Raw genomic sequence first — 27,800 nt, 5'->3', positions numbered from 1 at the left:
GAGGCTTGATCTCTTGCCACTGCAAGCATGCTCTTATCAGAAAGCAATTTTCTCGGATAGACAGCTATACTAATCTCTAAGCAGCCTCCTATGAACCCGGATGAAGCTGCTCTTTTGACCTATCTCCCCTGAGGAATCGTTTGGTCAGGAAGAAACGCGTTGGGAGAATACTTATCTATCATCTACTACCTGAAAGAGGTTCACCACTATCTTGACATTGGAGACAACTGTTAAAGGACTACTAACACCGGAAAAAGGGGTAGGAGGGCAACAGCCCTAAAAATCTCTATATTACCCCTATATGTTTTTCATGCAAATTAAAGAAACGAAACAAATGTGGGGGAACCTCCTGAAGAGAATAACATTCAAATAATACAAATTAAGAAACCTTATACAGGTGGACTCATTTGCTGTCTCAAAAATCATGATTAAAATGCATATGATAAAAAATATATGAAAAATTTAATGCAGTATTGGCACATGAAATTTTTGTGTATATGTCGCATATTACAAATGTTTTAAACAAAACTCAGTAAAAGTTATTTTATATACACTCCGGATCTATTTTTTTTTGTTGTTCTAATATCACGAAGAACGAATTTATAATTATTTTTATCCAGGTGGTTGACTTCAAATAATACCACAAATATTCATCCAACATTTTTTAAAAGGATATGGCAAATTTTATTGCAAGTACACAGGCCACAAACAGCTCTCTGAGACTAATACAAATTCTACTAGATGAAGAAAAGCGAGTTCTGGACATTACAACTAAGAAATTAAAAGAACAAATTGAAATAGTCCTAAGGTTTAAAACTGAACCAGAATACACTGCAAAAGAACTCACATTGCAAAATATTTGAGAAATTTCAGTTCAACTTAACAGAAAGGAAACACAATCAATTTGTTCGGAACCTACAAGACTTTAGAGACAAGTATACACGTTTGAAGCCAAGAAAGTAAGACCAAAATTTGAAACAGAACAATCTTCAACAGACACTCATTATACTGATCAGGAATCAAATTATCAGAACTGGACCAGAGGAAATAGAGGGAGAAACTCTACCAGACCATATAAAGGAAGAGGCCTCTCAAGAAATAGGAATCCCCCAAAAAGATGGGACTTGCCGCAAAACTCAGGCATCTCCAGCTACTCAGGAACAAGACAAAATTCTGGATTCAACGTAGAAACAACCCCTTTTTTAGACAGGGAAGGTCCAAGAACACCATATCAGTTACTGAACAAACCAAGCAATCAGAAATAAAGAAGAAAGGACTAACGGTAATCAATTTATCTGAAAGAAAATTAACCAACAATCAAATTTCCGTCCTCAGCACAGGCTTATCATTCGTACCCACCTCTGGCTTTGACATCTTCAACTGGGTCAAGGACATCCACTTGTTCACAAGGAAATTAAATTGGCATAAGTTATACAGAATTAAAGATAAGAAAGAATGTCAGGATTTGGGAATAACGCTAAAAGAATTACCACATGCAAGAGATCTAGCGGATCTATTAGCCTCAAATGATAAACAGAGCGGGACGGGTCCCTTCACAACCTGCAAATCGAAAAGTCCGAAAATGCCCCCCTACTGGAGAAACCTCGGTCATAGATGTATTTCAAGAAATGGTCATTAATGACCTTATGAAGATCAACATAGAGAAAACTAACAAATCTGACCAGAAACGATAACAACACACTAGTCTCCTTGGAAAGTGATGAGAATATTGTGATCAAGTCATCAGACAAAGGGGGCAACGTAGTAATTTTGGAAAGGAAAAAATATATAGAAATGTGCTACAACATCCTAAATGATTCTGCAAGTTATAAAATTCCCACAGAAGACCCTACCATGAAGTTCAAAAAAGACCTCTTTGAGATATTGAATGACGCAAAAAAAAGTAATCTCATTGATGAACATGAATATAAATTCATGATGATCGAAAAAACCCAAGATCCCCACATTTTATGCTCTCCATAAGATACATAAAGGCACAAACCCCTTAAAAGGGCGCCCCATTGTATCTGGCATTGCGGGATTGACACGAAATGTGGAGGTCTATGTCGATAAGGTTTTAAAAACGTATGTAGAGACCCTACCCTCTTACACAAGAGATACGATGGATTTGTTGGCCAAAATCGATGGTTTACCCATCGAACTGGGCACCACCCTATGTAGTATAGACGTTGAGGATCTATACCCTTCCATTCCCCATGAAATGGGACTTGAGGCAGTACGGCACTTCCTACACACTAGAGGGACACACTTTAGGGACCATAGCGCGCTCATGTTGAAACTGCTAGAATTTGTCTTAACTAGAAATTATTTTCTGTTCAACGGACGCATGTACCATCAGCTCAGAGGCACTGCTATGGGCAGCTCATGTGCTCCCACATACGCCAACTTATTTCTGGGCTGGTGGGAAGAAACCATAGTATTCACCGATGAACGATATTTATATAATCTACCGGTTTCAATGTGGGCGCGCTATATCGACGGATTTTCCTCTTGTGGACTAAACCTATTGAAATCTTTGAGAGGTTTGTTCGGTCTATAAATCAAAACGATATTGGGCTGAGATTCACGTTTGAATCTCACCCCAATACACTTCCATTTCTAGATGTGCTTATATCCATAGAAGACAATGGCAAATTAAAAACATCAATTTATAGAAAACCTACCGCCACAAACAGCCTTCTGAGGTGGGAGAGCTATCATCCCTACCCACTTAAGAAAGGCACACCGAAGGGGCAATATCTCCGCCTCAGAAGGAACTGTTCGGATGCACGAGATTTTATGAAACAAGCAAAAGATCTTGAGGCACGATTCGTTGAAAGAGGCTATCCGTCCAAAATTTTAAGGGAATCATACAAATATGCATATTCCCAGAAAAGAGAAGAACTACTAATACCCAAAAAGCTCTGAAAGTACTGGCACATATTACGGATCTGTAGACACTTCGTGTTGCATAATGTGCCTGTGAGGTACTGTAGTTTTAATTTTTTTCTACATTATTTATATATATATATATATATATATACATATATATATATATAAAGAATATACAAAAAAATAAAATGATGTCAAGAGAGGCGCGTCACCAAGGACGCGTCACCAAGGACGCGTCACCAAGGCAACGGCCGGGAAGTTCTCGGTAAGTACGAACCTCTTTTTTTTTAAACAGGTTACTCGATATGGTGATCGGAATGCACTGTCGAGGGTGCTGAAAGAGTTACTGCCGATCAGTTAACTCTTTCAGCACCATGGACAGTGACTGACGTCGACTAGCCTCATCTCTATGATAGCGGCTGCGCGAAAATCACGCAGCCGCGCATCATACACGGATGACACACGGAGCTGTCAAGTGCCTTTTGCGCACGCAAAACGCTGCGTTTTTTGCGCGCGCAAAACGCACACGCTCGTGTAAATGAGGCCTAAGCCTAATACATTGTTATGGACAGCGATTTATCACAGCAATTATATATAGTGAGATAATTAGTTCTAGCCTAATGCATTGCTATGGACAGCAATTTATCCCTCACTACAAAACAAAATTCTAGGTTTAGCCCCAGCCTTAATAAATTGAGACTCACCTGCAGATTGTTTCTGATTTCAGTTACCAGAGACATAAGATGACTAAGTTCTTTCTTTAAAAACAGATTGAATGGTGTATCTCCTCCAAGTTTTTTTAGGCGGTCATTGATAAAATCCTTGTAAAAAATATATATATAATTAGATATACTTATTATATAATAATTCACTAGTATCACACATATATATTATATTTGGACTTGACACATTTATAATGTGCAATGGGGGAGTCAACATTTTTGTAGAATGCAGAATTTTTGCCCTTACTTTCCCAGTGCCTGCCTCACTGAAATGATATAGTATATAATAAAGAAGTTTAAAATACCAGTTTATATTTATAGAGTATATGAGTATGTTATATGGGGAAAATAATGCTTACATTCTAAAAGGACATGTGCAAATGCATAGAAAAACTGCATTTTGATGATAGATGCTCTTCAAGTATATTTCCTACTTCTCAACAATATGATGTAAAACCCCAAGAAACCATAATTTATGCAAATTTTAACATTTCATATTTACCCGACTCCATCCTCGTGGTAGCTTGGACAAAATGGAAGCACAGATGTCATGAACCTCTGACAGCCTGGGTAAATTTATGTCAGCAAAATTGTGTAAAATCTCTGGTAGAGTAAATGATAAGGAAGGAGAACTTGAAACCGGTTTCACACCTTATCATAAAACACATAAAATAAATTGTATTAGTTATATAACTACTATGGATGTGTTATGAAATTACACTGGTATCAGGGGCGTAGCTCTAAGGCGTGCAGGGGTAGCAGTCACACTAGTGACCCAAAGGCCCTTCGGCAACATAAAAAAACACCAGTATTCAACATGGCACCTGGTAGGCGGAAAGCCCTGTTACAGACTTTGCATTGGCGCCCAGGAGCTTCAAGACAGGTATTGAGTATGAATTTGGAGAATATGCATATAAGAATGTTAGAGAATAATTAAGATTAAGATTAATAAAATTCTATAATGGCAAATTACATTTCTGCCCACACTTGGGCATGAATAAAAAGAGGGCCTCTTCCATCCAATGCTCTGAGGGGGGATACACCATCTTACATTTAATTCATTCAACAACTAGGCATTATCACTTAAAACAGCTGATTAACTTACTTACAATATAATTCTGCTGATAAATTATCCATTAATGGGGTTTTCCACAATTAAATATTATATTTCTCTCTTAGAATCACCAAATGTAATCAACCAATAAATTCAAAAGAATATGGAGGGAATTTATTAAGACTGGCGTTTTGTGCTCCAGTCTTAATATGTGCCTAATTTATTAAGAAGCGCATGCCTCTTAATAAATTAGGTGCATCTTTGGCCGTCCCTGAGCCAGAATGAGAAATCTATGTCAGCTATAAGCTGCTGTAGATTTGCACCATAATTTATGCCAGTTTCTAGTGTAAATTATGAAAAAATTTTCAGGCTGCGGGTGACCCTGACCCTTCTGCTAAGCAACTCCCAATTTTTTTAGAAGTGCCGTGAGCATTGTAAACATCACAAAAGTCACAACTTTTACCGCAAATTGCAACATTTGTGCCATTTGCGACTTCTCTACACCAGAAAACTTGCGTAGAAAAGTTAATAGATTCCCCCCTATGTTTTCCTCTACCATATATATAGTACACAACATTTTGGACTGAAACATTGTGCATTATATATCTGGTGGAGGAAGACATTTTTGGCTTATCTCCTGTGGGAAAAAATGATCAGGCATGTTAAATACCAACAGGTTTGATTCTTTTTTTTCCCCAAAAAATCTGCAGTCAGGGAGAGATAGGTGCCTCATATACACATTAGATTGGCGACCGATCCCGGCAAAATTGGTGGGTTCGGCTGACCAAAATCTCATGGGAGTGCTAGGTTAATTAACAGTCGAAACTTGAAAGGGTGCAAACCTGAATATGTTACTAGACCACAGAACCCCCAAACTCAACCTTTAAATGGGACAGTAATAGGGAACTACAGCGGGTAGCTCTTCATCTTAAAAAGGGCTGAATACCTACTTTTAAGGTTTTTAAGGATAAGTTACTTATGAAAAATAAAATACATACAACAAAATGACAACAAGAATACTAATTTTACTTTACGTGCATGGTATATAAAAAAAACCCACTGTAGACATATACCTTTCTGAGATGTCGGTAAAGATTTTTCAACATGTCGCCAGAACCCTTGTTTAAATCCATAAAGATGGCTGACCTTTGAGATAATATAACCTTGTTCACCGAATGGAACCTGAAGAAGAAGTTGCAAAGTACAGGCATAAATGTATACATGTTTATTGCTATATAGCGTGACTTTGTACGGTTCATATTTATATTACCACTGGAGAGGGGTACATATGAAAAGCTTCTGGAGCATCTAATGAATACTGGGGAATGGATTCCAGTGCTTGTGTCAGCGACGCAGGATTCAAGTCCGGATTAAAGAAAGGTGATGGAATTCTGAATTTTACTGCCAAACGATATAACAAAAGAAGTAATGGAATACGTAATTCAAATCAAGCAACTTTCTTAAGCATATATTTTGAACCTTCAACAAGTGTATATGGATATACCCACATATAACTTGCCAAACTATACTTGTCTTTGAGGTCATGTAAATGAAACATTATTTATCATTTGTTTATTATTACATATATTATTTTTACTTAATCAAATATGTTGTACAGTAACTGCCAAAATCGGATTCCAGTTTTCCAACATGTGGTATAATACAGAAAACATTGAATTCTATATGACATCTGTTAAGAATTGATCCATATATGCAATGGACTCCAATATTGGATACTATAAGATTACATGAATGTTTTAAATTAAAAGTTTTTGAGGATTTAATAAACCAGGATTTTAGGTACCTCAAATATATATTTATACAAGGTAATATAAATATCTGTACAACTGAGCTCGACCATTAAGGGCTTGATAGAGGAGTAGAATTCAGACATTTAGAGAAGTTGGATTTTATATTGAAAAACAATTATGTAAGGAGAGGGACTAGTAAACTATATATTCTTCTGAGGTTTCGCTCTGAAAATATACTGGAAAAGTAAAGAAGCAAGAAGATTTGCTTTAAGATATTATAACAGATGAATTATAGATTAAGAAATTAGGAGCAATTGGGTCTCCCCCCATTCATCCCAAAGTACCCCTAAATTACATATTGTACATACTGTTGGGAACATTGTACTACTTCTAGGCTATACAGAATGGGATTTAGAAATTTGGTAGATTGTTCTAAATGTGTAAAGGGATGAGGTGAGCTTCTATATCTTCTATGAAACTGTCCCAAATTGCACAGATTTTGGGAAGAGGTGTTTGATAAGATTCCAGTATATAGTTGGAAGAAGGCCATAGACAAACAAATACATTTGGATAGAACAATGTAATGGAATGGAGGTTCGTCCCACAAATATGTAGATCTATGGGAGCCTTGGATAGAGAGCATGAACTCTAGTCTTAGAGGCTATATGAGACGTTAGGTTTTTTTTGGGTTTTTTTCCCCCACGTCAGAGGGATGGTCAAATAAATGAAAAACCTTAGTACAAACAGAAAGTAGAAGATTAATGTATTAGATTTATTTCTTGTTTTTCATTTTTAATAACAGCTGCCAAGACTATATTGTCGAGTGTTAAACAGAGAATATGATTGGTCATAAAAAAAGAAACCATATTAAAAGTGCAATGAATTAAGTTCATATTATCATTTCCATTCATTTCTATCACCTTAGCAAAGGGAAACTTTAGGCAAAACTGATACACTGGGGAAGATTTACTATTGGTGTTGCGCCAGAATTCAGGCCTAAGTTGCACCTTCTTTTTGGCGCAAACCATTTTATACATATTTATCAATCAAATGCGTCAAAAGAACAGATGTTTGTGGCTCGCCCAACAAGGCGCATGGCTTAGAAGAAAAGGGGCATCGCTTAAGATGCCAAAATTTTAACACAGAAAGTGGACCAAAATAAACCAACCGAGAGATTGTATAAATTTAGACAGAAGTGTCTAAAGATGCGCCAAATTTCTCTTCCAGTATGAGCCACTGTAAGACATTTGGTGCATCTAGTCTAATTCTAAGTTGTCTGAATTTATCTGCCCCACTGTGTTCTACCTAGACGCACAGTGATTCTCTCTTTGGTGTTCTTTAAATCAAGGAGTCATGCGCCTACCCCTTCTTTCAGGCTCAGCACTAGACATATAACACAGTTTCAGTTTTGCTCAGTGTTCCTTTAAATTAATATTTGAAACAGACAATAACATACATTTAGTGAGTTCACTGTCTTTCTTCGTACTATTAGCACTGATCCAGTAATCAATCATTGATGTCAAAACAGTCATGTCAAATTCATCTGAAACATTGCGCCCATAAATTATCTGCAAGAAAAGATAATTAGGCACAGTTACCAAAGACTTCTGTTTTCTTCATTAATTTATCAAATTACTCTTTTTGTACAATGTAACCAACAGAAGAGCAGACTATATTTCTGTAGCGCCCTTCAGAATTTTGGGAGAATATAATAATTTTACATTGTACATGCTTATCCCCCTCTGATTTTTCCGCTAAAGAATATTAAGCAATGTATGACCTCACCATAATAGATAATACTGTTTTGTATTTTGTATTTCTATGAGTGGAAACAAAATCTGCAACACATACATGGTTTAAATTTGAGTGCAAAATTTTGCGCATCAGAAGTACTTTACTCAGCGTTTTCTGTAGGTGTTGTGGACTTGGATGCAGAGATTCATCATAGAATTCAATGCTTTGTGAAATTTCACACTGAAATCGGTAACACAAATCCACAGCAAATTCACCACAAAATCCTCAAAAGTAATTCTGTTGCGGAATTACTGTTACGTATTTTGTGCCATATTTTTACACCTCATGTGACTGCACACTAATAGAGAAAAATAAGGTTCATACAGACCAAATAGCAGGTAAGTAAAATAAGCACAAATTAGGATCATTTTAAATGTGCTTTTTTGAAATGTTGAGTTCTGGATTTTAATCTTAGATCATGTTTGTGGTCAATTGACAACAAGTTAATAGTTGTGATGTGTATTATTCCTTAAATCTACATTTTAAAAAAATGGTCATTTTGTAAATACATTATATTACACATCTTTTACTAATCCTGAGTCATAATATAGTTCTTTGTTATCCATGGCTACACTCCTCAACATTGAAATTACAACACCAAGAAGGGCAGGCCATACGGTTATGCAAATTGAGGAAGTAGCAGATGTCGCTAGATCTGCAAATTATCACATTTTCAAGCACCTAGCTCCAATCTGTGGCATGTGGGAGGCCATAAAAGCCACATTGAAAGCAAAGTATTTTAACCACATGATAGCTCAATAATCTGATTAAGTGGCGTGGGATGATTGTGCGATGCCTCCTGTTCGTCGACATGCCAGTTATCACCACGTTTCGCAAATTGAAAGGGACAGAATCTGTGAACCTGAGAGACCTTGGTTTATCACTGGGTATGCGCCTAGGCCAAGATGTCAGCAGTTTTCAACGTTGCGTGTCCTGGAGGTTGGGAAAACAACAACGAACAGGAATGACAGCTAGAAGTGCACTGAGGCGAACCTCTGCACAGACGGATCGTCTGATTGGAAGAATGGTGGGTAGTGATCCATTCTGTACCTCAAGTGAAATTTGACATCACATCCCAAGCCTAGGGCAGCAACCAGTGTCGATACAAACCATCAGAAGGCATTTGCACGACATTGGGCTACAAGCCAGACATGAAGCAACAAGTATTCCATTTACCACACGCCATTACTCTCAAAGGCTATTATGGTGCACAGCAGGACGCTAATGGAGGCTGCAATGGAGGTTTATCCTCTTCAGTGATGAGTCTCGCTTTTTGTCGCTTTTGTCTCTGACGCATTGATACGGTAAATTGGTCTGGAGTCCACGTGGGCAACGCTATGAAGAGGCATTCACAAGGGAACGTCACACCGGTCCTACTCCCAGGATTATGGTGTAGCTTAGCATAATATACAGTAGTCGGACCCCTTTAGTCTTTATTTCAGGTAAACTAACAGCTCGGCATTACATTGATTTGGTCATGGAACCACTGGTACTGCCATTTCTTCAAAGTGTCCCAAAGGCCGCTTTTCAACAGGACAATGCCAGGCCGCATGTTGCTCCTGCTACTGTGAGCACGTGCTGCCATGGCCTGCAGCGTCTCCAGACTTGTCTTCGATCGGGCACATCTGGGACAACAGTTGCAAAGGGAGCTGCCAGCAGCCAATCTTGATGATTTGAATGCCGAAGTGTATTCTGCGTTGCATAACATTCCTCAGACATCCATTAATAACCTCATTGATAGCATGCCAAGGCGTGTAAATGTGTGTATTATTGCTCGTGGCGCTCATACTCGGTACTAAATAAATCAAGATGTTTGGAATGTTTTGTTTCCATTTTTTTTAACATTTGCATGTCATTAACATGTCTATCGATCAGGTAATTTCCACAATTCCAAAACGTTTCCTTCTTGGTGTTGCAATTTCAATGTTGACCTTTAGGACAGTTATAACCCAAAATATCTGAAGCCACAAATATAATTCACATACTTCTGATAGTAAGAATCTCACAGCAGTCCAAGATGGAAGCTTTCCTAGATTCTCAGGGTCATCTTTAAATTCACGCTTTAAGACCTCGAAACTTTCCTAAACATAGAACATAAAAAATATAATGAAAGGTAATTCTTACAATTGTTTCAAAGAAATGTATCTACAAAATAAAAACCTGAGTTTGTTTAAAGCAAATCTGTCAGATTTTGCAATATATGTAGTATTATTATTATTATTATTATTATTTTTTAAATATATATGTTATTTATATGTATAACTTGTGGAAATGAGAATCCCTAGAGAAACGTAAAAGTGGATCTGTCAAATCCTATGCTGCCCTGTTTGACTTTTGTCTGCGCAGATGAAATGACAGCTTTCCCTATATATGCACACTTCAGCCTGCGTGAGATTTGTAAAGCCAGGCTCACTCTGTGAGTCTCGCCAGAATTAAACAAAATATTAATGTGCTCAGCGGATCCAGATGAATACTTTGCGGCCTTCGCATGCGGCAACATAGGGCATGAAAGGTCCACATTATTACGGAATTCACTGTGCAATTAAAGGGGACCTTTCACCTCCCCATACATGTGTAGCTGAGTGCAGCATGTAATTGGGAGGGCTACACAAACCCTGGGGCACTTTATATATTTTTTCTACCTCCCTTCGTTATTTAGATATCGGTGCCGTTATATTTGGCCCCCGATATTTAAATAACCCCCTGAAGAGTCAACGAGGCGTGTACTGTCAAGGGGGTGTGTTACTATGGCTGTGACACTGTCCAATTAGATATGGACAGTGTTACGGCAAATGCGAGGAGAGAGTGTGCGCGCGCGCTCTCTCTCACTCTTCACCTTTGAAGATCAGTCTTCTGCCGAACTGGCAAGGGGACGTGTCACTGCTACGGACAGTGTAAGAGCTGTGGAGCACTTGCACTGTCCGTAGCAGAGACACGCCCCCTTGCCAGTTCGGCAGAAGACTGATCTTCAAAGCTGAAGAGTGAGAGAGCGTGCGCGCGGGCGCACACACTCTCTCTCCTCACTTTTGCTGTAACACTGTCCATATCTTGTACTAATACATATATTGTATTAGTTCAGACTTTTACTGATGCGGCGATACCAAATATGTTTATGTATTTTCTTTTTTTACTATGCTCTAGGGGGAAAATGGGAAAAGGGTTTTTTAACTTTTAATTTTTAATTATTTTTTTTTACATAAAAAAACCCTAAACTTCATTTTACTAATTTTTCCTTTTTTTTATTAGATCCCCTAGGGGACTTCAACCAGCGATCGTTAGATCGCTTGCACGATATACTGCAATACTAATGTATTGCAGTATATCATGATTCTGACAGGCATCTATTAAGCTCTTCATTAGGCCCCCAGGCAGCCATAGCAACCATCGCACCCCCGCGATTGCATTGCGGGGGGCGCGATGAGCTGTTAGAGGGGGCGCCCCCTCTCTCTAACAATTCAAATGCTGCGGTCGCTATTGACCGCGGCATTTAACGAGTTAAACGAGCGGGATCACGCTTGAGCGCGATGCCGCTCGTTACTCTGAAGTGTCGGCTGTAACAAACAGCCGACACCGGCATCGTATGGAGCGGGTTCACTCCGTGAGCCCGTTCCATACTTCCCCTACCCGACTTTGGCGTATGGATAAGTCAAATGTCGGGAAGGGGTTAAATTGTATTTTTATTAAAAATGTTGATGAATACAAAAGAGAAAAGAAAAAAAGCATTGTAAAGTTAGAAAATGTTGAGTAAAACCAGTAATAACACTAGAAGCTAATCTTTTAGGCCCTATTCACACCCCCAAAAAATGTGGAAAAATACCACTGGAATACTTGGGATTAGACATGTGTCAAATGACATGATTTTGGGTTGCAAATTGTGAAAAAATAAAATGCTTTCAAACTGACTCGGATGCAAAGTTTCAGCTGTATCTTATTTTTAATTAAAAAACATTTATTGTTCAAATTATCAAAGCTTTATTATTGATTCAAGATAGCTTCTAAGATGTCACTTGAATATTATGACAATTTTTTTTATTCTTCATACTGCTAATCTTAAAGGTGCCCACTGTGCCAGTGTATTTACACATACCATTAATTCTGCGCAACCAAATCGAATTGCACTTGGACAATTCCAGCCTGCTGAGGCACCATACAATGTTCTGAAACGAGTGGCACATTGCAAGAAACAAAGATTGTGTAGAAGGGCTGGCCACTCCGGACGAGAACTTGTAGCTAGGGGTTTATGGCTAACAAACTTCCAAGAATGAATTATCCCATGCCTTATATTCTGTAACATAAAAACATGCATAAATTGAAAAAAAATATATACTGTATCTATCATTTACAATGTTAATGCGTTAAAGCGCCCATGTAGAATAACTCATTTAGCAGCTTCTTCTCTATATACACTGCTCTGTAACCGTGAATTTGATTGGCCAAAGCACCCTCTGAAGCTCCAGCCTTAAAGAGGCTCTGTCACCAGATTTTGCAACCCCTATCTCCTATTGCAGCAGATCGGCGCTGCAATGTAGATAAGAGTAACGTTGTTTTTTTTTTTTAAACGAGCATTTTTGGCCAAGTTATGACCATTTTTATATTTATGCAAATGAGGCTTTCTAAAGTACAACTGGGCGTGTTTAAAGTAAAAGTACAACTGGGCGTGTATTATGTGCGTACATCGGGGCGTTTTTACTTCTTTTACTAGCTGGGCGTTGTGAATGGGAGTATATGATGCTGACGAATCAGCATCATCCACTTCTCTTCGTTAACACCCAGCTTCTGGCAGTGCACAGACACACAGCGTGTTCTCGAGAGATCACGCTGTGACGTCACTTCCTGCCCCAGGTCCTGCATCGTGTCGGACGAGCGAGGACACATCGGCACCAGAGGCTACATTTGATTCTGCAGCAGCATCGGCGTTTGCAGTTAAGTCGAAGTAGCTACTTACCTGCAAACACTGATGCTGCTGCTGAATCAACTGTAGCCTCTGGTGCCGATGTGTCCTCGCTCGTCCGACACGATGCAGGACCTGGTTCAGGAAGTGAGTGACGTCACAGCGTGATCTCTCGAGAACACGCTGTGTGTCTGTGCACTGCCAGAAGCTGGGTGTTAACGAAGAGAAGTGGATGATGCTGATTCGTCAGCATCATACACTCCCATTCACAACGCCCAGCTAGTAAAAGAAGTACAAACGCCCCGATGTACGCACATAATACACGCCAAGTTGTACTTTTACTTTAAACACGCCCAGTTGTACTTTAGAAAGCCTCATTTGCATAGATCGGCGCTGCAATATAGATAAGAGTAACGTTGTTTTTTTTTTTAAACGAGCATTTTTGGCCAAGTTATGACCATTTTTATATTTATGCAAATGAGGCTTTCTAAAGTACAACTGGGCGTGTTTAAAGTAAAAGTACAACTGGGCGTGTATTATGTGCGTACATCGGGGCGTTTTTACTGCTTTTACTAGCTGGGCGTTGTGAATGGGAGTATATGATGCTGACGAATCAGCATCATCCACTTCTCTTCGTTAACACCCAGCTTCTGGCAGTGCACAGACACACAGCGTGTTCTCGAGAGATCACGCTGTGACGTCACTTCCTGCCCCAGGTCCTGCATCGTGTCGGACGAGTTAGGACACATCGGCACCAGAGGCTACATTTGATTCTGCAGCAGCATCGGCGTTTGCAGGTAAGTCGATGTAGCTACTTACCTGCAAACGCTGATGCTGCTGCAGAATCAACTGTAGCCTCTGGTGCCGATGTGTCCTCGCTCGTCCGACACGATGCAGGACCTGGTTCAGGAAGTGAGTGACGTCACAGCGTGATCTCTCGAGAACACGCTGTGTGTCTGTGCACTGCCAGAAGCTGGGTGTTAACGAAGAGAAGTGGATGATGCTGATTCGTCAGCATTATACACTCCCATTCACAACGCCCAGCTAGTAAAAGAAGTACAAACGCCCCGATGTACGCACATAATACACGCCAAGTTGTACTTTTACTTTAAACACGCCCAGTTGTACTTTAGAAAGCCTCATTTGCATAAATATAAAAATGGTCATAACTTGGCCAAAAATGCTCGTTTTTAAAAAAAACAAAACGTTACTCTTATCTACATTTCAGCGCCGATCTGCTGCAATAGGAGATAGGGGTTGCAAAATCTGGTGACAGAGCCTCTTTAAGACTCATTTTTTTAAGACTCATTCTAAGAGGGGGAAAATGTTGTATAATGCTAAGCATAAATACCTACTTTACTATTTTGTAACCCATAATGTTTAATAAAAGAGAATTTCATACAAGTAATTTGGAACTACTTTTTGAAATTCTGATGTAAAAAACGAAATGGTTTGTCCCATCAGGATAATTCCTGTCTATATTCCCAATTAAGGCTCAAAGACATTAGGGAGGGGAGCCCTTTTTGGATCACTCTCTACTAGCCAGAAAGGAGAGATTTGAAGAATTTGACGAGACCCTGTATAACAGGGTCACTTCTTGACGTCAATGGGTGCCATGTAATTCTACATTACCCCTACATTTCCCCTGCAGCTCTAGCAGAAACCCCCATACCCAAAAGAACTGCATTAGTTAACAATGTTGTTCTGATTAGACAAGTGCATATAGCCTTTGTTTATATATTAAGGAATAGTAATTCCCAAATATACTTCTATAATTGAATATTAAATTGCTTATCATACTGTTATTTCTGTTTTCCCTATTTTTTCAATAGGGAAGAGCAACTGTTCTAACTGTTCTGTCCTATTAGGCTGGATTCACACGAGCACATTACGTCCATAATGGACGGAACGTATTTCGGCCGCAAGTCCCGGACCGAACACACTGCAGGGAGCCGGGCTCCTAGCATTATAGTTATGTACGACGCTAGGTGTCCCTGCCTCTCCGTGGAACTACTGTCCCGTACTGAAAACATGATTACAGTACGGGACAGTTGTCCTGCAGCGAGTCAGGGACTCCTAGCATCGTACATAACTATGATGCTAGGAGCCCCGGCTCCCTGCAGTGCGTTCGGTCCGGGACTTGCGGCCGAAATACGTTCCGTCCATTACGGACGTAATTTGCTCGTGTGAATCCAGCCTTAACCAAATTGCTCCTGTGAGTAAAGGGGCGATTTGCATAACAGAAGTATTGTGGTCAATTGTTGAAAATATACAAGAAAAATGGCACCTTAGGCCTTGTACACACAGCGCTCAAAAAACCGACGTGTAAACGTGTAAAAAACGCTAGGGTTTTTGCAGGAGCGTAACTAGGAAAGACTGGGCCCCATAGCAAACTCCCCTGGGTGTCACACAACCCCCCCCTTGTAGATAGTGCCTTTTTTACAGCCCCCCCTGTAGATAACGCCATACAGCCCCCCCTCTGTAGATAGCGCCATACATCCCCCTGTAGAGAACGCCATACAGCCCCCCTGTAGATAGCGCCATACAGCCCCCTGTAGATAACGCCATACAGCCCCCCTGCAGAGAACGCCATACAGCCCCCCTGTAGAGAACGCCATACAGCCCCCCCTGTAGAGAACGCCATACAGCCCCCCCTGTAGGGAACGTCATACAGCCCCCCCTGTAGAGAACGCCATAAAGCCCCCCCTGTAGGGAACGCCATACAGCTCCCCCTCCTGTAGGGAACGCCATACAGCCACCCCCCCTGTAGGGAACGCCATACAGCGTTCCCCCCCCTGTAGGGAATGCCATACAGCGTCCCCCCTCCCAAAAAAATGCGACCTACAGTGTGTCCTACAAAATACATGTAGGTCTCCACAGGATCTCCACAGGATAGGGGATACATGAGTGATCGCTGGCAGCGATAGGGAGAACGGGGGACTGAAAGTCCCCTGAACTTCTCCATGACAAACCTCTGACTTCCGGCGTCTGCGCAGCTCAATAAAAATGAAAGGAGTGCTGGTCACGCATGCGCACAAGCACGACCGGCGCTCCATTCATTTCTCCGGAGCTGCCGACACAGACCCCGGAAGTCCGAGGTTTGTGATGGAGAACTTCAGGGGACTTTCAGTCCCCCGTTCTCCCTATCCCTGCCAGCGATCACACATGTATCCCCTGTCCTGTGGAGATCCTGTGGAGAGGGGATACATGTCTTTTGCTCTATTTTGCGCCTTCAGGACCAGACACCGTTTAGCCATTTTTAGCATGTGTTAGTTAAATGGCTATAACTTTTTTATTTGTTGGGCTAACGACGTGATTTTTGCGACGTTTTTTCCGTAGACAATGCAGGTTTCATTTTTTATCGTTTTTATACACACCTTTTTGCTATTTTAGAATTTTTATTCATAAAGTTTGAAAATAATAGTAAAAAAATAAGCTTTTTTACATTTCAGCTATTTTTTTTTGGGCAATAACATAGTTTTACCCTAAAATAGACCTTTTATTTGTGATCGCCATTGTCTACCGTAAATTTGTATATATTACATGTCTATATTAGGGTAATTGGGTCAGCGCTAGCGTTACAACAATGATTGGTGGGTGGGGAACGTTTTTTTTTTGGGGTGGGTATTTTATGTGTATTTATTATTACATTTTTTTTTGCACTTTACTTTATTATTTTTTTATTACTATGGTCTGTCCCCCAAAGGTCAAAGAAGACCTTTGGGGAACTTTATATATTTTTTTTCTTTCTTTTACACCATGTTTTTCCACTGTAACTGGAGCTGCACAGCAGCCCCAGTTACAGGGGAAATCAGCCCTCTCAGGGTATGTGCACACACACTAATTACGTCCGTAATTGACGGACGTATTTCGGCCGCAAGTACCGGACCGAACACAGTGCAGGGAGCCGGGCTCCTAGCATCATAGTTATGTACGATGCTAGGAGTCCCTGCCTCTCTGCAGGACAACTGTCCCGTACAGTAATCATGTTTTCAGTACAGGACAGTAGTTCCATGGAGAGGCAGGGACTCCTAGCATCGTACATAACTATGATGCTAGGAGCCCGGCCCCCTGCACTGAGTTCGGTCCGGTACTTGCGGCCGAAATACGTCCGTCAATTACGGACGTAATTAGTGTGTGTGCACATACCCTCATAGTGACGATTGTCACTAATAGGGCTGTGCTGGGTCTAACGGCACCCGGCGATCATGTGACCAGTCTCTATTCCTATACACAGCGCGCATTGAGCGCTGTGTGCAAGTGATCAGAGAAGACAGAAGCAGCGAAAGCTGCTTCTATTCTCTCCTCAGGGTCCCCGGCAGTCACTGACAGCCGGAGACCCGACATTCAGCTGCCCGATCGCGCGGGCAGCAAGTTAAAACCCGAGCCGTAGAAAGTCTATGGCTCGGGTTTTAAGGACCCTGACCGCTGGCTGTAAAAATACAGCCAGCGGTCGGGAACCAGTTAATGGCAGAGCGGGGAGATACCTCCCTGCTCTGCCGTAGTGTTCAGTGGCGTCCCGCTGTAGCAGCCGCTAGTGGAGCCTCCGGCCATGGTGGGGGCCCGTGCCGGCGGGCGACACGGGCCCCCTCATGCCGCGGGCCCGTAGCAGCCGTTACTGCTGCTACGGCGGTAGTTACGCCACTGGGTTTTTGTAAAGCGCTTTTTAAAACACAGGCATGTTTTACGCATTTGTGTCACGTTTTTTGACGTGTATTGTGCACGTTTTTTGGCTTGTATGTAGGACTCCCATTGACTATGGGAATTAGGTGCGTTTTAAGTGCATTTGCGTCGCGGTTTACGCGGCAAGAATTGACGTGACGCTTACTTTTTAACACGGCACATTTTTAAACACACGCATAAAAAACACATCGTATGCACTACCATGCGCTTTCCCATTTATGTCAATGGCGAGCTTAAAACATGCGTTTTTTGGCACGTAAAACGCATCAAAAACTAGTCGAATACACGCTGTGTGGACAATACCTAAGAATATAATTGTTGTAGTCAAATATAAGTATCTGTGCTGCATAATTGATGTACCAGGAACATTATATTTTTTTCTTTACCATTGGAGTTTCCACAACAGTTTTTACTGTGTAATGAAGCAGTGGCGTTGGTAGATCTTCTCTAGCTTGAACAGTAAGCCACAGTCGGAAGTTTTTGTCTGGATTCTTCTTAGACTTTAGAATCTCTCCAAGTGACATCATTAATTTGGCAGAGTTCTGTATGTTTTCTATTAGGATCCATCGACCCTGTATGTTAAAAAATTCAATTCTTAGTATATTTAGTACAAAGATAAATGTGACACACTGTTTTCCACATTTTCCACTGAAAGGTCTGTCAAGCTTGCAATAAAGAAATGTTCTAGTTGCAGTTAAATTTCATGTTTGATGTCACAGTGTTTGCAATTATATAATGAAGGCATTGAAGGTGAGACTGAACATCTTTCTGGATCAGTTCCAATTGACAAAAAACAAAACAAGACATTGGGGCAAATGTATCAATATGAACTAGTCTTCTGGCTTAAAAACATTGAAAGACATTGCCTTCGAGTCAACACATACAAATGAATTAAAAAAAGTGGCACGAATGGGTCTCATTTATTAAATATTTTCGCCACTTTTCTGATAGAAAAGTGTTGGAAAACGTCAGGTCTCACCATTTACTGTACCATGTTGAGTTCAATGTTGCTGAAAAACAATACAAACATGACACACAACAATGTAGCATCTGACACAATAAGGAAAATAAATAAAAGAAAAAATACACTTAACTCCTAAGATTACTTAGATAAAATACTAATAAATACCTCAGACATTGCTTGAATCAAGACTTGCTTTGTTTTGTCTTCCAGGAAACTGATAGGGAAAACAGTAATTTTTTGTTTTCTTGTCTCTGCGAAGTCCTCAAGTAGGGTACGTGGGAACTTACAATCTGTGCCATAAATTAGTAACCCTGGCACATGTGGTGACATCCATGACAGAGTTGCCTGAAGATCAGTGACTATATCTGATGCATACCTGTAATTATTTTGTATTAGTTATTAAACTTCCTAAAACATTTTTCAGTTTTACTATATAAAAGTGGCTATAGATCCAATAATAATTAAGTTATATCCTTTTGACTTGACTAGTTATTATCACTACAATTGGAGCGTTTAACAATAAACTTAGCAAACATAGCAAAATATGTTTGCATGTATATGGCTTAAAGGGAAAATATGTGCAAAAGCTTAAAAACCCCTATAGAATACAGAGTTATTTCCAGTACAGGGTCATGGGCAGGCCATTTCAGAACCTGGCTACATTAGTAAGCTGCAAGAAGACAGTAAAATCTCCAGATTGGTGGGGTTTGTGCGGCTCGCTTGTTTTCCTATGCCTAAATTGAAAGGGTCTGTTCTGATGACAGATTACCTTTAATATTTGAGGGTAGTAAAAGCAAACCTACAGAATTGAATGTAAAATATATCATTTTAAAAATGCATTCCGTATCACATTATTCTTCAGGATCTCACAGATTACATACATTTTGCCCAGTGCAGCACTGATATAGTTAGAGGCTGATGGTAGTATTCTGTCCATCCTCACAGCTCGCAAAACCATCAATTTTTGAAGATGACTTAGTGCTTCGATTCCTTCAGGCCATTTAACCTGAAATAGCGTACAAAACGTCAGTGACTTATATCTACATATTATTAATTATTTTACATAAATATATGATTATAATCACTTAATGTTCATATAAACTAAGAACTAATGTGTCAAATATTACTCTTATTAAACCAACACAAAATACATTGAGGAACAGTGCCATACTCTACAACAATTAACAGATAAACTAGTCATAAAGCAGCAAGTTCATACATGCAGGGGTTAAGGTTTTTTTTAAAGGGGGGGGGGGGAGTTCAGTTTTTCGTTCATTCATTAAAGAAAATGGTATGTTAATCAAACAAAAACATGAAATTTTATATAAATATATATATATATATATATATATACACACACACAAACATACATAGGCTGTAAGGACAAATGTATTGGATACATACACATTACACCTACAGCAGTTTTCATGACATCCCATTCTAATTCCATAGGCATTAATATGGAGTTGGTTGAAGCCCAGCTATTTTTGATTGGACACGCGTTCCCCAGGTAACAGATTGCATTGACAGCCTCCGCCCCTATTGATGACGTGGCAGCCCATAATTGGCTGCAACGTTCATCATTCCTCGCTGAATTGCCTAACACAGCAGCACTGCGATGTTGGCCACAGCGGGTTTACACAGAGGCAGAGAAGCAAAAGGCACGGTGCCACATGGTGCAGGTCAATGGGATAACGGGAGAGTCATAAACATGGTCGGTTATGCTCACCTCGTTAGTATGTAGTAAAGACAGTGAATAATCAGTCCACTTCGTGCTGCTGCCAGGATCCAAAGCTGGTAAACCAGAACGGTTACCGCTAGTCAAAACATATGGACAGGAGGGAGCAAAGGGAGGATCCTATAAGGCGCTGCTGCGTGGTTATTTAGGGATGGTCAATGATGATAGGTACGAAAATATATAAATGAATATTTATTCAGGCTACGCGTTTCGACACTGTACCAGCGTCTTCCTCAAGCCATAAAATACACATACAACGAGGTTACTTATATACTAACAGAGATCAGACAAACAGGAAGGAAATAAAGGTCATACAGGGGAAAGGTCAAAGGGTAAAAATGACGTCAAAAGTGATACAAGTATCAAGGGATTATCTTAAATTTCGTTATTAGCGAACAAATTGGTAATTGTACCTAAGGGGAAGAAGATGAAAAATATACCAATATTGGTACCCTAAACAGATTCCAAAAAACAACATTCATAAATTAACATACATGCAATTGCAAATACGAATAATTAGAATCAATGTAATGCGTCCTAAAAACGCTGATTAAAAGGTTAAAAGAAATTCATTTAAAGATTCATTAAAAACATATAGTCTATGGAAGTAAGAACAATAATGGATAATGGAGAAATATATGACTAAATGAATGGACACATAAATAGAAAATTGCCAAATGTTAATATAATAAATGTTTGTATTATTATCCCTAATACTAAAATGACCTATCAAACCAAGATTTTACTTTGTTTAGATATTACTGGAAATAAGGGATTTTTTGTATAATAAACAGTGAAACCACTCAACCACAAAAAACGAGTGAACGGGCATGCAAGGTGTGATTGGTAACTAAATTCACCTAATGTGCGTTTTCATAGTCAGGACAGTAACACGGGGTAAATGTATAGGCATCTATTATTACTTAGGGAAGGAAAGTATTGGTGGATGTAAAAGTATCAATGTATATATGAATTAAAAGTTTTTAAAAGAGACAAAATGTAAAAAATGTGTATAAAAAGTTTCACAGCTTCCGTTAATAAATTGTAGGGTAGCACGGAAAATGTCCGTGTTATCGGGATCAGAAGAATGCAATGTAAATCGGGTTCACATTGTTAACACTGACGGTGGCATGTGTGTGTCATAAATATCGGGTGAAATGAAAATATTATTAAATGAGAATTGTACATATATATGGAGAAATGAGATGGTTACATCTCACTGACCGTTCTGTATTTAGACGGCGCTTTTAAGCGTCTCTGTTGTCAAGATAACCACCCATAAGGTAAGATGCCGATAATTAATAAAAAAGTCACAAACACTGTTATTTCAAAGGGTATACAGTACTTAAAAGAAATTGAATTTATATATAAATATATATGTATAGAAATACACACATATACGCCGAAATATTTGGATGATGCGTTGGTAGCATTCCGGTAGTCAAGGTGGCAAAAGGAACTGTGGATATTAATATTCCATGAAATTCACCTATGTCATAATGTTCTTATCATACTACCAATCGGAACAAGGGGGAGGGGGGGCCACATTTAAAAAAACAGCACTATATATATGTTTGTGTGGACACCAAAAATGTCTACGGAAAAATAACCATCTAGTCAGAATCCAAAAATTACTATGGGCAAACCTGTGTGGTGTCATATAAACAAAAATTTCTTACAGATATTACTATTATCCAAATAGGAAAAAATGTTCAAAAATAGATTTCTATACGGATTGGTGTGTAATAAAGCATCAATCCAAAGAGGATTCAGAAATGTCATTTAAACCTCGTGGGTTCAGTGTCTGCAATTTGAATATCCAATAATTCTCTCTTTGTTTTAGTTTATGGAATCTATTAGGGACATCAATTGGAATATGCTCAATAGGGATAATATTTAGTGTTTCAAAACGTCCATTATGAAAAGAGGCACAATGTCGGGAAAGGCTGTGTTTAAGAAAACCTGTATTGATATTGGATCTATGTTTATTCATTCTCATACGTAAGCATTGTGTTGTTCTGCCCACATATTGCAGATGACATGGACATTCTATTAAGTACACTACATACGAACTACCGCAGTTGATAAAGGATTTAATTTTAAAGGTTTCTTTTGTGACTGTGGAAATATAGGTAGTTTGTCTATGGGAGATGGTGTTGCAACACAGACATCGCAAATGGCCACATTTAAATGAGCCAAAAAGAATAGGGAACATTTTGGGGATTGATGATTTAGATTTTTGCACTCTGCTGGGCGCAAGAATGTTTTTCAATGTTTGTGCTCTTCTGAAGGTAATCCTTGGCATATCTGATAGGTCATTATCTAAGTGAGGGTCATTTTTTAAAATCTTCCAATGTTTCAATAAAATAGTTCTAATGACTTTATTCTCTTTGTTAAAAGTCGTAATAAAATTAGTGTTATTGTAAGGGGGCTTCGTTTTCTTGTAGGTGTGATTGATACAAAGTTTTTGGGACAGTTTAGCGGCTTTACACTGTGCTCCTTTAATTAAATTAATAGGATTTTTTTTTTCCTTAAATCATTTCTCTAAGAGATTACATTCCTTGTTAAAATCAATATCTTTCGTACAGTTTTTCCTTACCCTTCGGAATTGTCCGAAGGGCACATTTTTAATCCAAGGAGGATAATGTGCACTTCTAAAATCTAAATAACTATTGACATCAACTGACTTAAAATGTGTTTTAGTATTAAAAAGGTTGTTGGTTATATCATAGTTGATTGTCAAGTCTAAAAAGTCGATTGATGTTACGGAAAAAGTGTGCGTAAAAGATAATCCAAAATTATTGTCGTTTAGAATCTCCATAAATTTAAGAGCCTCTCTCTCTTCACCTTTCCAAATAAAAAGGAGATCATCGATATAACGTTTATACAATAAAATGTTTTCTTTAAAAGGATGGTCCCCCATAGATGTATGATTCTTTGAAAGCTCCCATGTATAAATTTGCATAAGATGGTGCAAAATGAGTGCCCATAGCACAACCCTTGATTTGATTGTAAAAACTATTCCCAAAAGTAAAAAGGTTATGTGTAAGGATAAAATTGATACAATTACTTAAAAAGGTAGCTTGCGCTATTGGAATAAAAGTACTAGTTGATAAAACGGAATTAATTACTTCTAAACCTTTATCGTGTGGGATATTACTATATAAGGCATTCACGTCGGCTGACAGGAAATGTATTGGGGATGTACAGTGGTCCATTTTCAAATTAAATAATTCTCTTATCAATTGATCCGAGTCTTTCAAATACGAGGGTAGATTGAGCACATAGGGTTGTAAGTGTAAGTCTACAAAGTGGGAAAGATTACTCGTTAGTGAGCCGATTCCAGAGATGATGGGGCGTCCGGGGGGATTGGTGGGAGATTTATGAATTTTCGGGAGATGATATATAAACGGCATGTTCGGAAAGGGAACGTGTAAAAATCGTTTTTCTCTTTTTGTAAGTAACCCACCTCTATCAGCAGTATCTATCAGACTTTTGTATTCCTGTATATACAATGGTAGTGGATTAGTAGATATTTTATGATAAAAGGTATTGTCAGTGAGAATAAGTGAAGTTTCGCTTAAATATTTATTCTTGTCCTGGATCACAATACCGCCCCCTTTGTCAGCGGGGCGGATTACGATATCTCCATTGTTACGTAATGATTTTATAGCCCTTCTCTCATATCGTGTGAGATTATCTGAGGGAATACGTGGGTTATCAAGTGTTCTAAAATCGTTGCCTACCAGAGTGGAAAAAGTTTCTATAAAAGAACCTTGGTGATATAATGGGTAAAATTCTGATTTGGGACGAACATCTACTGGGACAAAAGCAGGAGTATTAACAGTCGTATTAGGATCAATAGTAGGGGGCGGTGCTGGATGGGACTTTAAAATTGAAAAATGTCTCATTAGTGTTAATTTCCTAGTAAACCTATTCAGGTCCATGAATAATTCAAAAGGATCCGCTGATGAAGTAGGACAAAATGAGAGACCTTTATTCAAAAGACTTTCCTCATGTGTATTCAAATTATAAGAATGTAAATTGAATATTTTTATAGTTTGGTGCAATTTCTCTTGGTGTTGAGTGATACAGATGGATTTGTGTCGTTTCTTTCCCCCTCTTCGTCCTCTGTATCTGTATCGAGTTTTCTTTTGGTTGAGATTCGTTGGATTTTCGGAAAGAAGTGAGTGATAGATTGTGCTTTGGGGCTCATAAGGTAGGGAATCAGAAGGTCCTGGCTGGTTACTATAGGAGTTAAAGGTGACATGTTCAGCTGGGAAGGGAGCCCTAAAAAAGAAACCGTAGAGTGGGTAATATCCGAAGAGGAGGTCGGATAGTCCAATTTAGGGTATGTAGTTGTACAAATTTGTTCTTCATAGTGAGAGGAAATTTGGCTATTGAAAGAGTTATGGAACAATAAATCTTTCACTGGTAGGGACTTAGACAGGGGTGTAACCGAAAGAGAAGAAGTGTCATGCGTGGACAGCTGTAATAGGGACATTGAATTTTCTTCGATCGAGTCACTAAATGGTGAAGTGAGTCGATCTATTCTGGGAGTCATTTCTATTACATCTGACGGTAGTTGTAAACGAAGGAGGTGATTTTCTAACTCAGAGAATGAATAAACATAGATCCAATATCAATACAGGTTTTCTTAAACACAGCCTTTCCCGACATTGTGCCTCTTTTCATAATGGACATTTTGAAACACTAAATATTATCCCTATTGAGCATATTCCAATTGATGTCCCTAATAGATTCCATAAACTAAAACAAAGAGAGAATTATTGGATATTCAAATTGCAGACACTGAACCCACGAGGTTTAAATGACATTTCTGAATCCTCTTTGGATTGATGCTTTATTACACACCAATCCGTATAGAAATCTATTTTTGAACATTTTTTCCTATTTGGATAATAGTAATATCTGTAAGAAATTTTTGTTTATATGACACCACACAGGTTTGCCCATAGTAATTTTTGGATTCTGACTAGATGGTTATTTTTCTGTAGACATTTTTGGTGTCCACACAAACATATATATAGTGCTGTTTTTTTTAAATGTGGCCCCCCCTCCCCCTTGTTCCGATTGGTAGTATGATAAGAACATTATGACATAGGTGAATTTCATGGAATATTAATATCCACAGTTCCTTTTGCCACCTTGACTACCGGAATGCTACCAACGCATCATCCAAATATTTCGGCGTATATGTGTGTATTTCTATACATATATATTTATATATAAATTCAATTTCTTTTAAGTACTGTATACCCTTTGAAATAACAGTGTTTGTGACTTTTTTATTAATTATCGGCATCTTACCTTATGGGTGGTTATCTTGACAACAGAGACGCTTAAAAGCGCCGTCTAAATACAGAACGGTCAGTGAGATGTAACCATCTCATTTCTCCATATATATGTACAATTCTCATTTAATAATATTTTCATTTCACCCGATATTTATGACACACACATGCCACCGTCAGTGTTAACAATGTGAACCCGATTTACATTGCATTCTTCTGATCCCGATAACACGGACATTTTCCGTGCTACCCTACAATTTATTAACGGAAGCTGTGAAACTTTTTATACACATTTTTTACATTTTGTCTCTTTTAAAAACTTTTAATTCATATATACATTGATACTTTTACATCCACCAATACTTTCCTTCCCTAAGTAATAATAGATGCCTATACATTTACCCCGTGTTACTGTCCTGACTATGAAAACGCACATTAGGTGAATTTAGTTACCAATCACACCTTGCATGCCCGTTCACTCGTTTTTTGTGGTTGAGTGGTTTCACTGTTTATTATACAAAAAATCCCTTATTTCCAGTAATATCTAAACAAAGTAAAATCTTGGTTTGATAGGTCATTTTAGTATTAGGGATAATAATACAAACATTTATTATATTAACATTTGGCAATTTTCTATTTATGTGTCCATTCATTTAGTCATATATTTCTCCATTATCCATTATTGTTCTTACTTCCATAGACTATATGTTTTTAATGAATCTTTAAATGAATTTCTTTTAACCTTTTAATCAGCGTTTTTAGGACGCATTACATTGATTCTAATTATTCGTATTTGCAATTGCATGTATGTTCATTTATGAATGTTGTTTTTTGGAATCTGTTTAGGGTACCAATATTGGTATCTTTTTCATCTTCTTCCCCTTAGGTACAGATATACCAATTTGTTCGCTAATAACGCAATTTAAGATAATCCCTTGATACTTGTATCACTTTTGACGTCATTTTTACCCTTTGACCTTTCCCCTGTATGACCTTTATTTCCTTCCTGTTTGTCTGATCTCTGTTAGTATATAAGTAACCTCGTTGTATGTGTATTTTATGGCTTGAGGAAGACGCTGGTACAGTGTCGAAACGCGTAGCCTGAATAAATATTCATTTATATATTTTCGTACCTATCATCATTGACCATCCCTAAATAACCACGCAGCAGCGCCTTATAGGATCCTCCCTTTGCTCCCTCCTGTCCATATGTTTTTACACAGAGGCAGGACAGTTTTCCTGTCTCGTATAATTGAGGGACTAAAATGCATGGAGAAGCAATGAGCGATTGAGGGACTAAAATGCATGGAAAAGCAATGAGCAATGGAGGGACTAATGGTAAAGATGAGGAGCGAGGAAAAATTATGCCAAATGGGCATGAATCAGAAGTCCCCGTCCCTCATCCACCACTTTGTAGTTTAGTCTAGGAGCACTGGCTTAGGACTTATTTCCTAAAGGGAATACATTTTTTGGATCATGTGATCATAGTGTTAAGGATATTTAATGGTGCTTCCAATAACATTGGGTCTGGTGTCACCAGTATTCCACCCATACTTACGGACCAGTTTTCTCTGCACTAATCGTCAGCCCCTTCTCTCTATCAGTGCTGGAAAGAGAGAAGGGGCAGCCATTTCGGGCAGAGTTTCCACAGCGATTGAAAGTAAAAGAAGTTCATACGTACCTTTGTCTTGGTGATGCGTCCCCCTTGACATCCAGTCCTACCTCCCTGGATGACGCTGCAGTCCATGTGACCGCTGCAGCCTGTGATTGGCTGCTGCGGTCACATGGGATGAAATGTCATCCCGGGAGGCCGGACTGGATGAAGAAGCAGGTAAGTTAACTTTTAATACTCTCTAATTATTATGTGGTTTGTGCTCCCATGTAAAGTATGGGAGCACGGTCCGTAAAAAGCAAAAACAGGACAGGACTCCTATCTTTTTCAGAGCCTTTCTACGGCACAGACACCTTCCTGTAAATATACAGGAAGGTGCCCCCA

General features: G+C 39.0%; 1 protein-coding gene across 1 annotated transcript in view; it reads right to left on the bottom strand.

The window, feature by feature from the left end:
* The window catches only part of LOC142759653 (dynein axonemal heavy chain 5-like), a 466,211-nt gene that overhangs the window by 12,474 nt on the left and 425,937 nt on the right, over positions 1-27,800 (bottom strand). The window contains 10 exon segments of the mRNA XM_075862058.1: positions 3,597-3,713; positions 4,117-4,246; positions 5,729-5,850; positions 5,939-6,069; positions 7,876-7,987; positions 10,199-10,294; positions 12,301-12,498; positions 18,174-18,359; positions 18,917-19,127; positions 19,633-19,757. Of these exon segments, the coding sequence (XP_075718173.1) occupies positions 3,597-3,713; positions 4,117-4,246; positions 5,729-5,850; positions 5,939-6,069; positions 7,876-7,987; positions 10,199-10,294; positions 12,301-12,498; positions 18,174-18,359; positions 18,917-19,127; positions 19,633-19,757 (1,428 nt within the window).

Source organism: Rhinoderma darwinii, chromosome 4 (assembly GCF_050947455.1).
Source record: "Rhinoderma darwinii isolate aRhiDar2 chromosome 4, aRhiDar2.hap1, whole genome shotgun sequence".
In the NCBI taxonomy this organism is placed as follows: Eukaryota; Metazoa; Chordata; class Amphibia; order Anura; family Rhinodermatidae; genus Rhinoderma; species Rhinoderma darwinii.
Note: the sequence above shows the minus strand (reverse complement) of the source record. Positions and strands in the feature narration are given on the sequence as shown.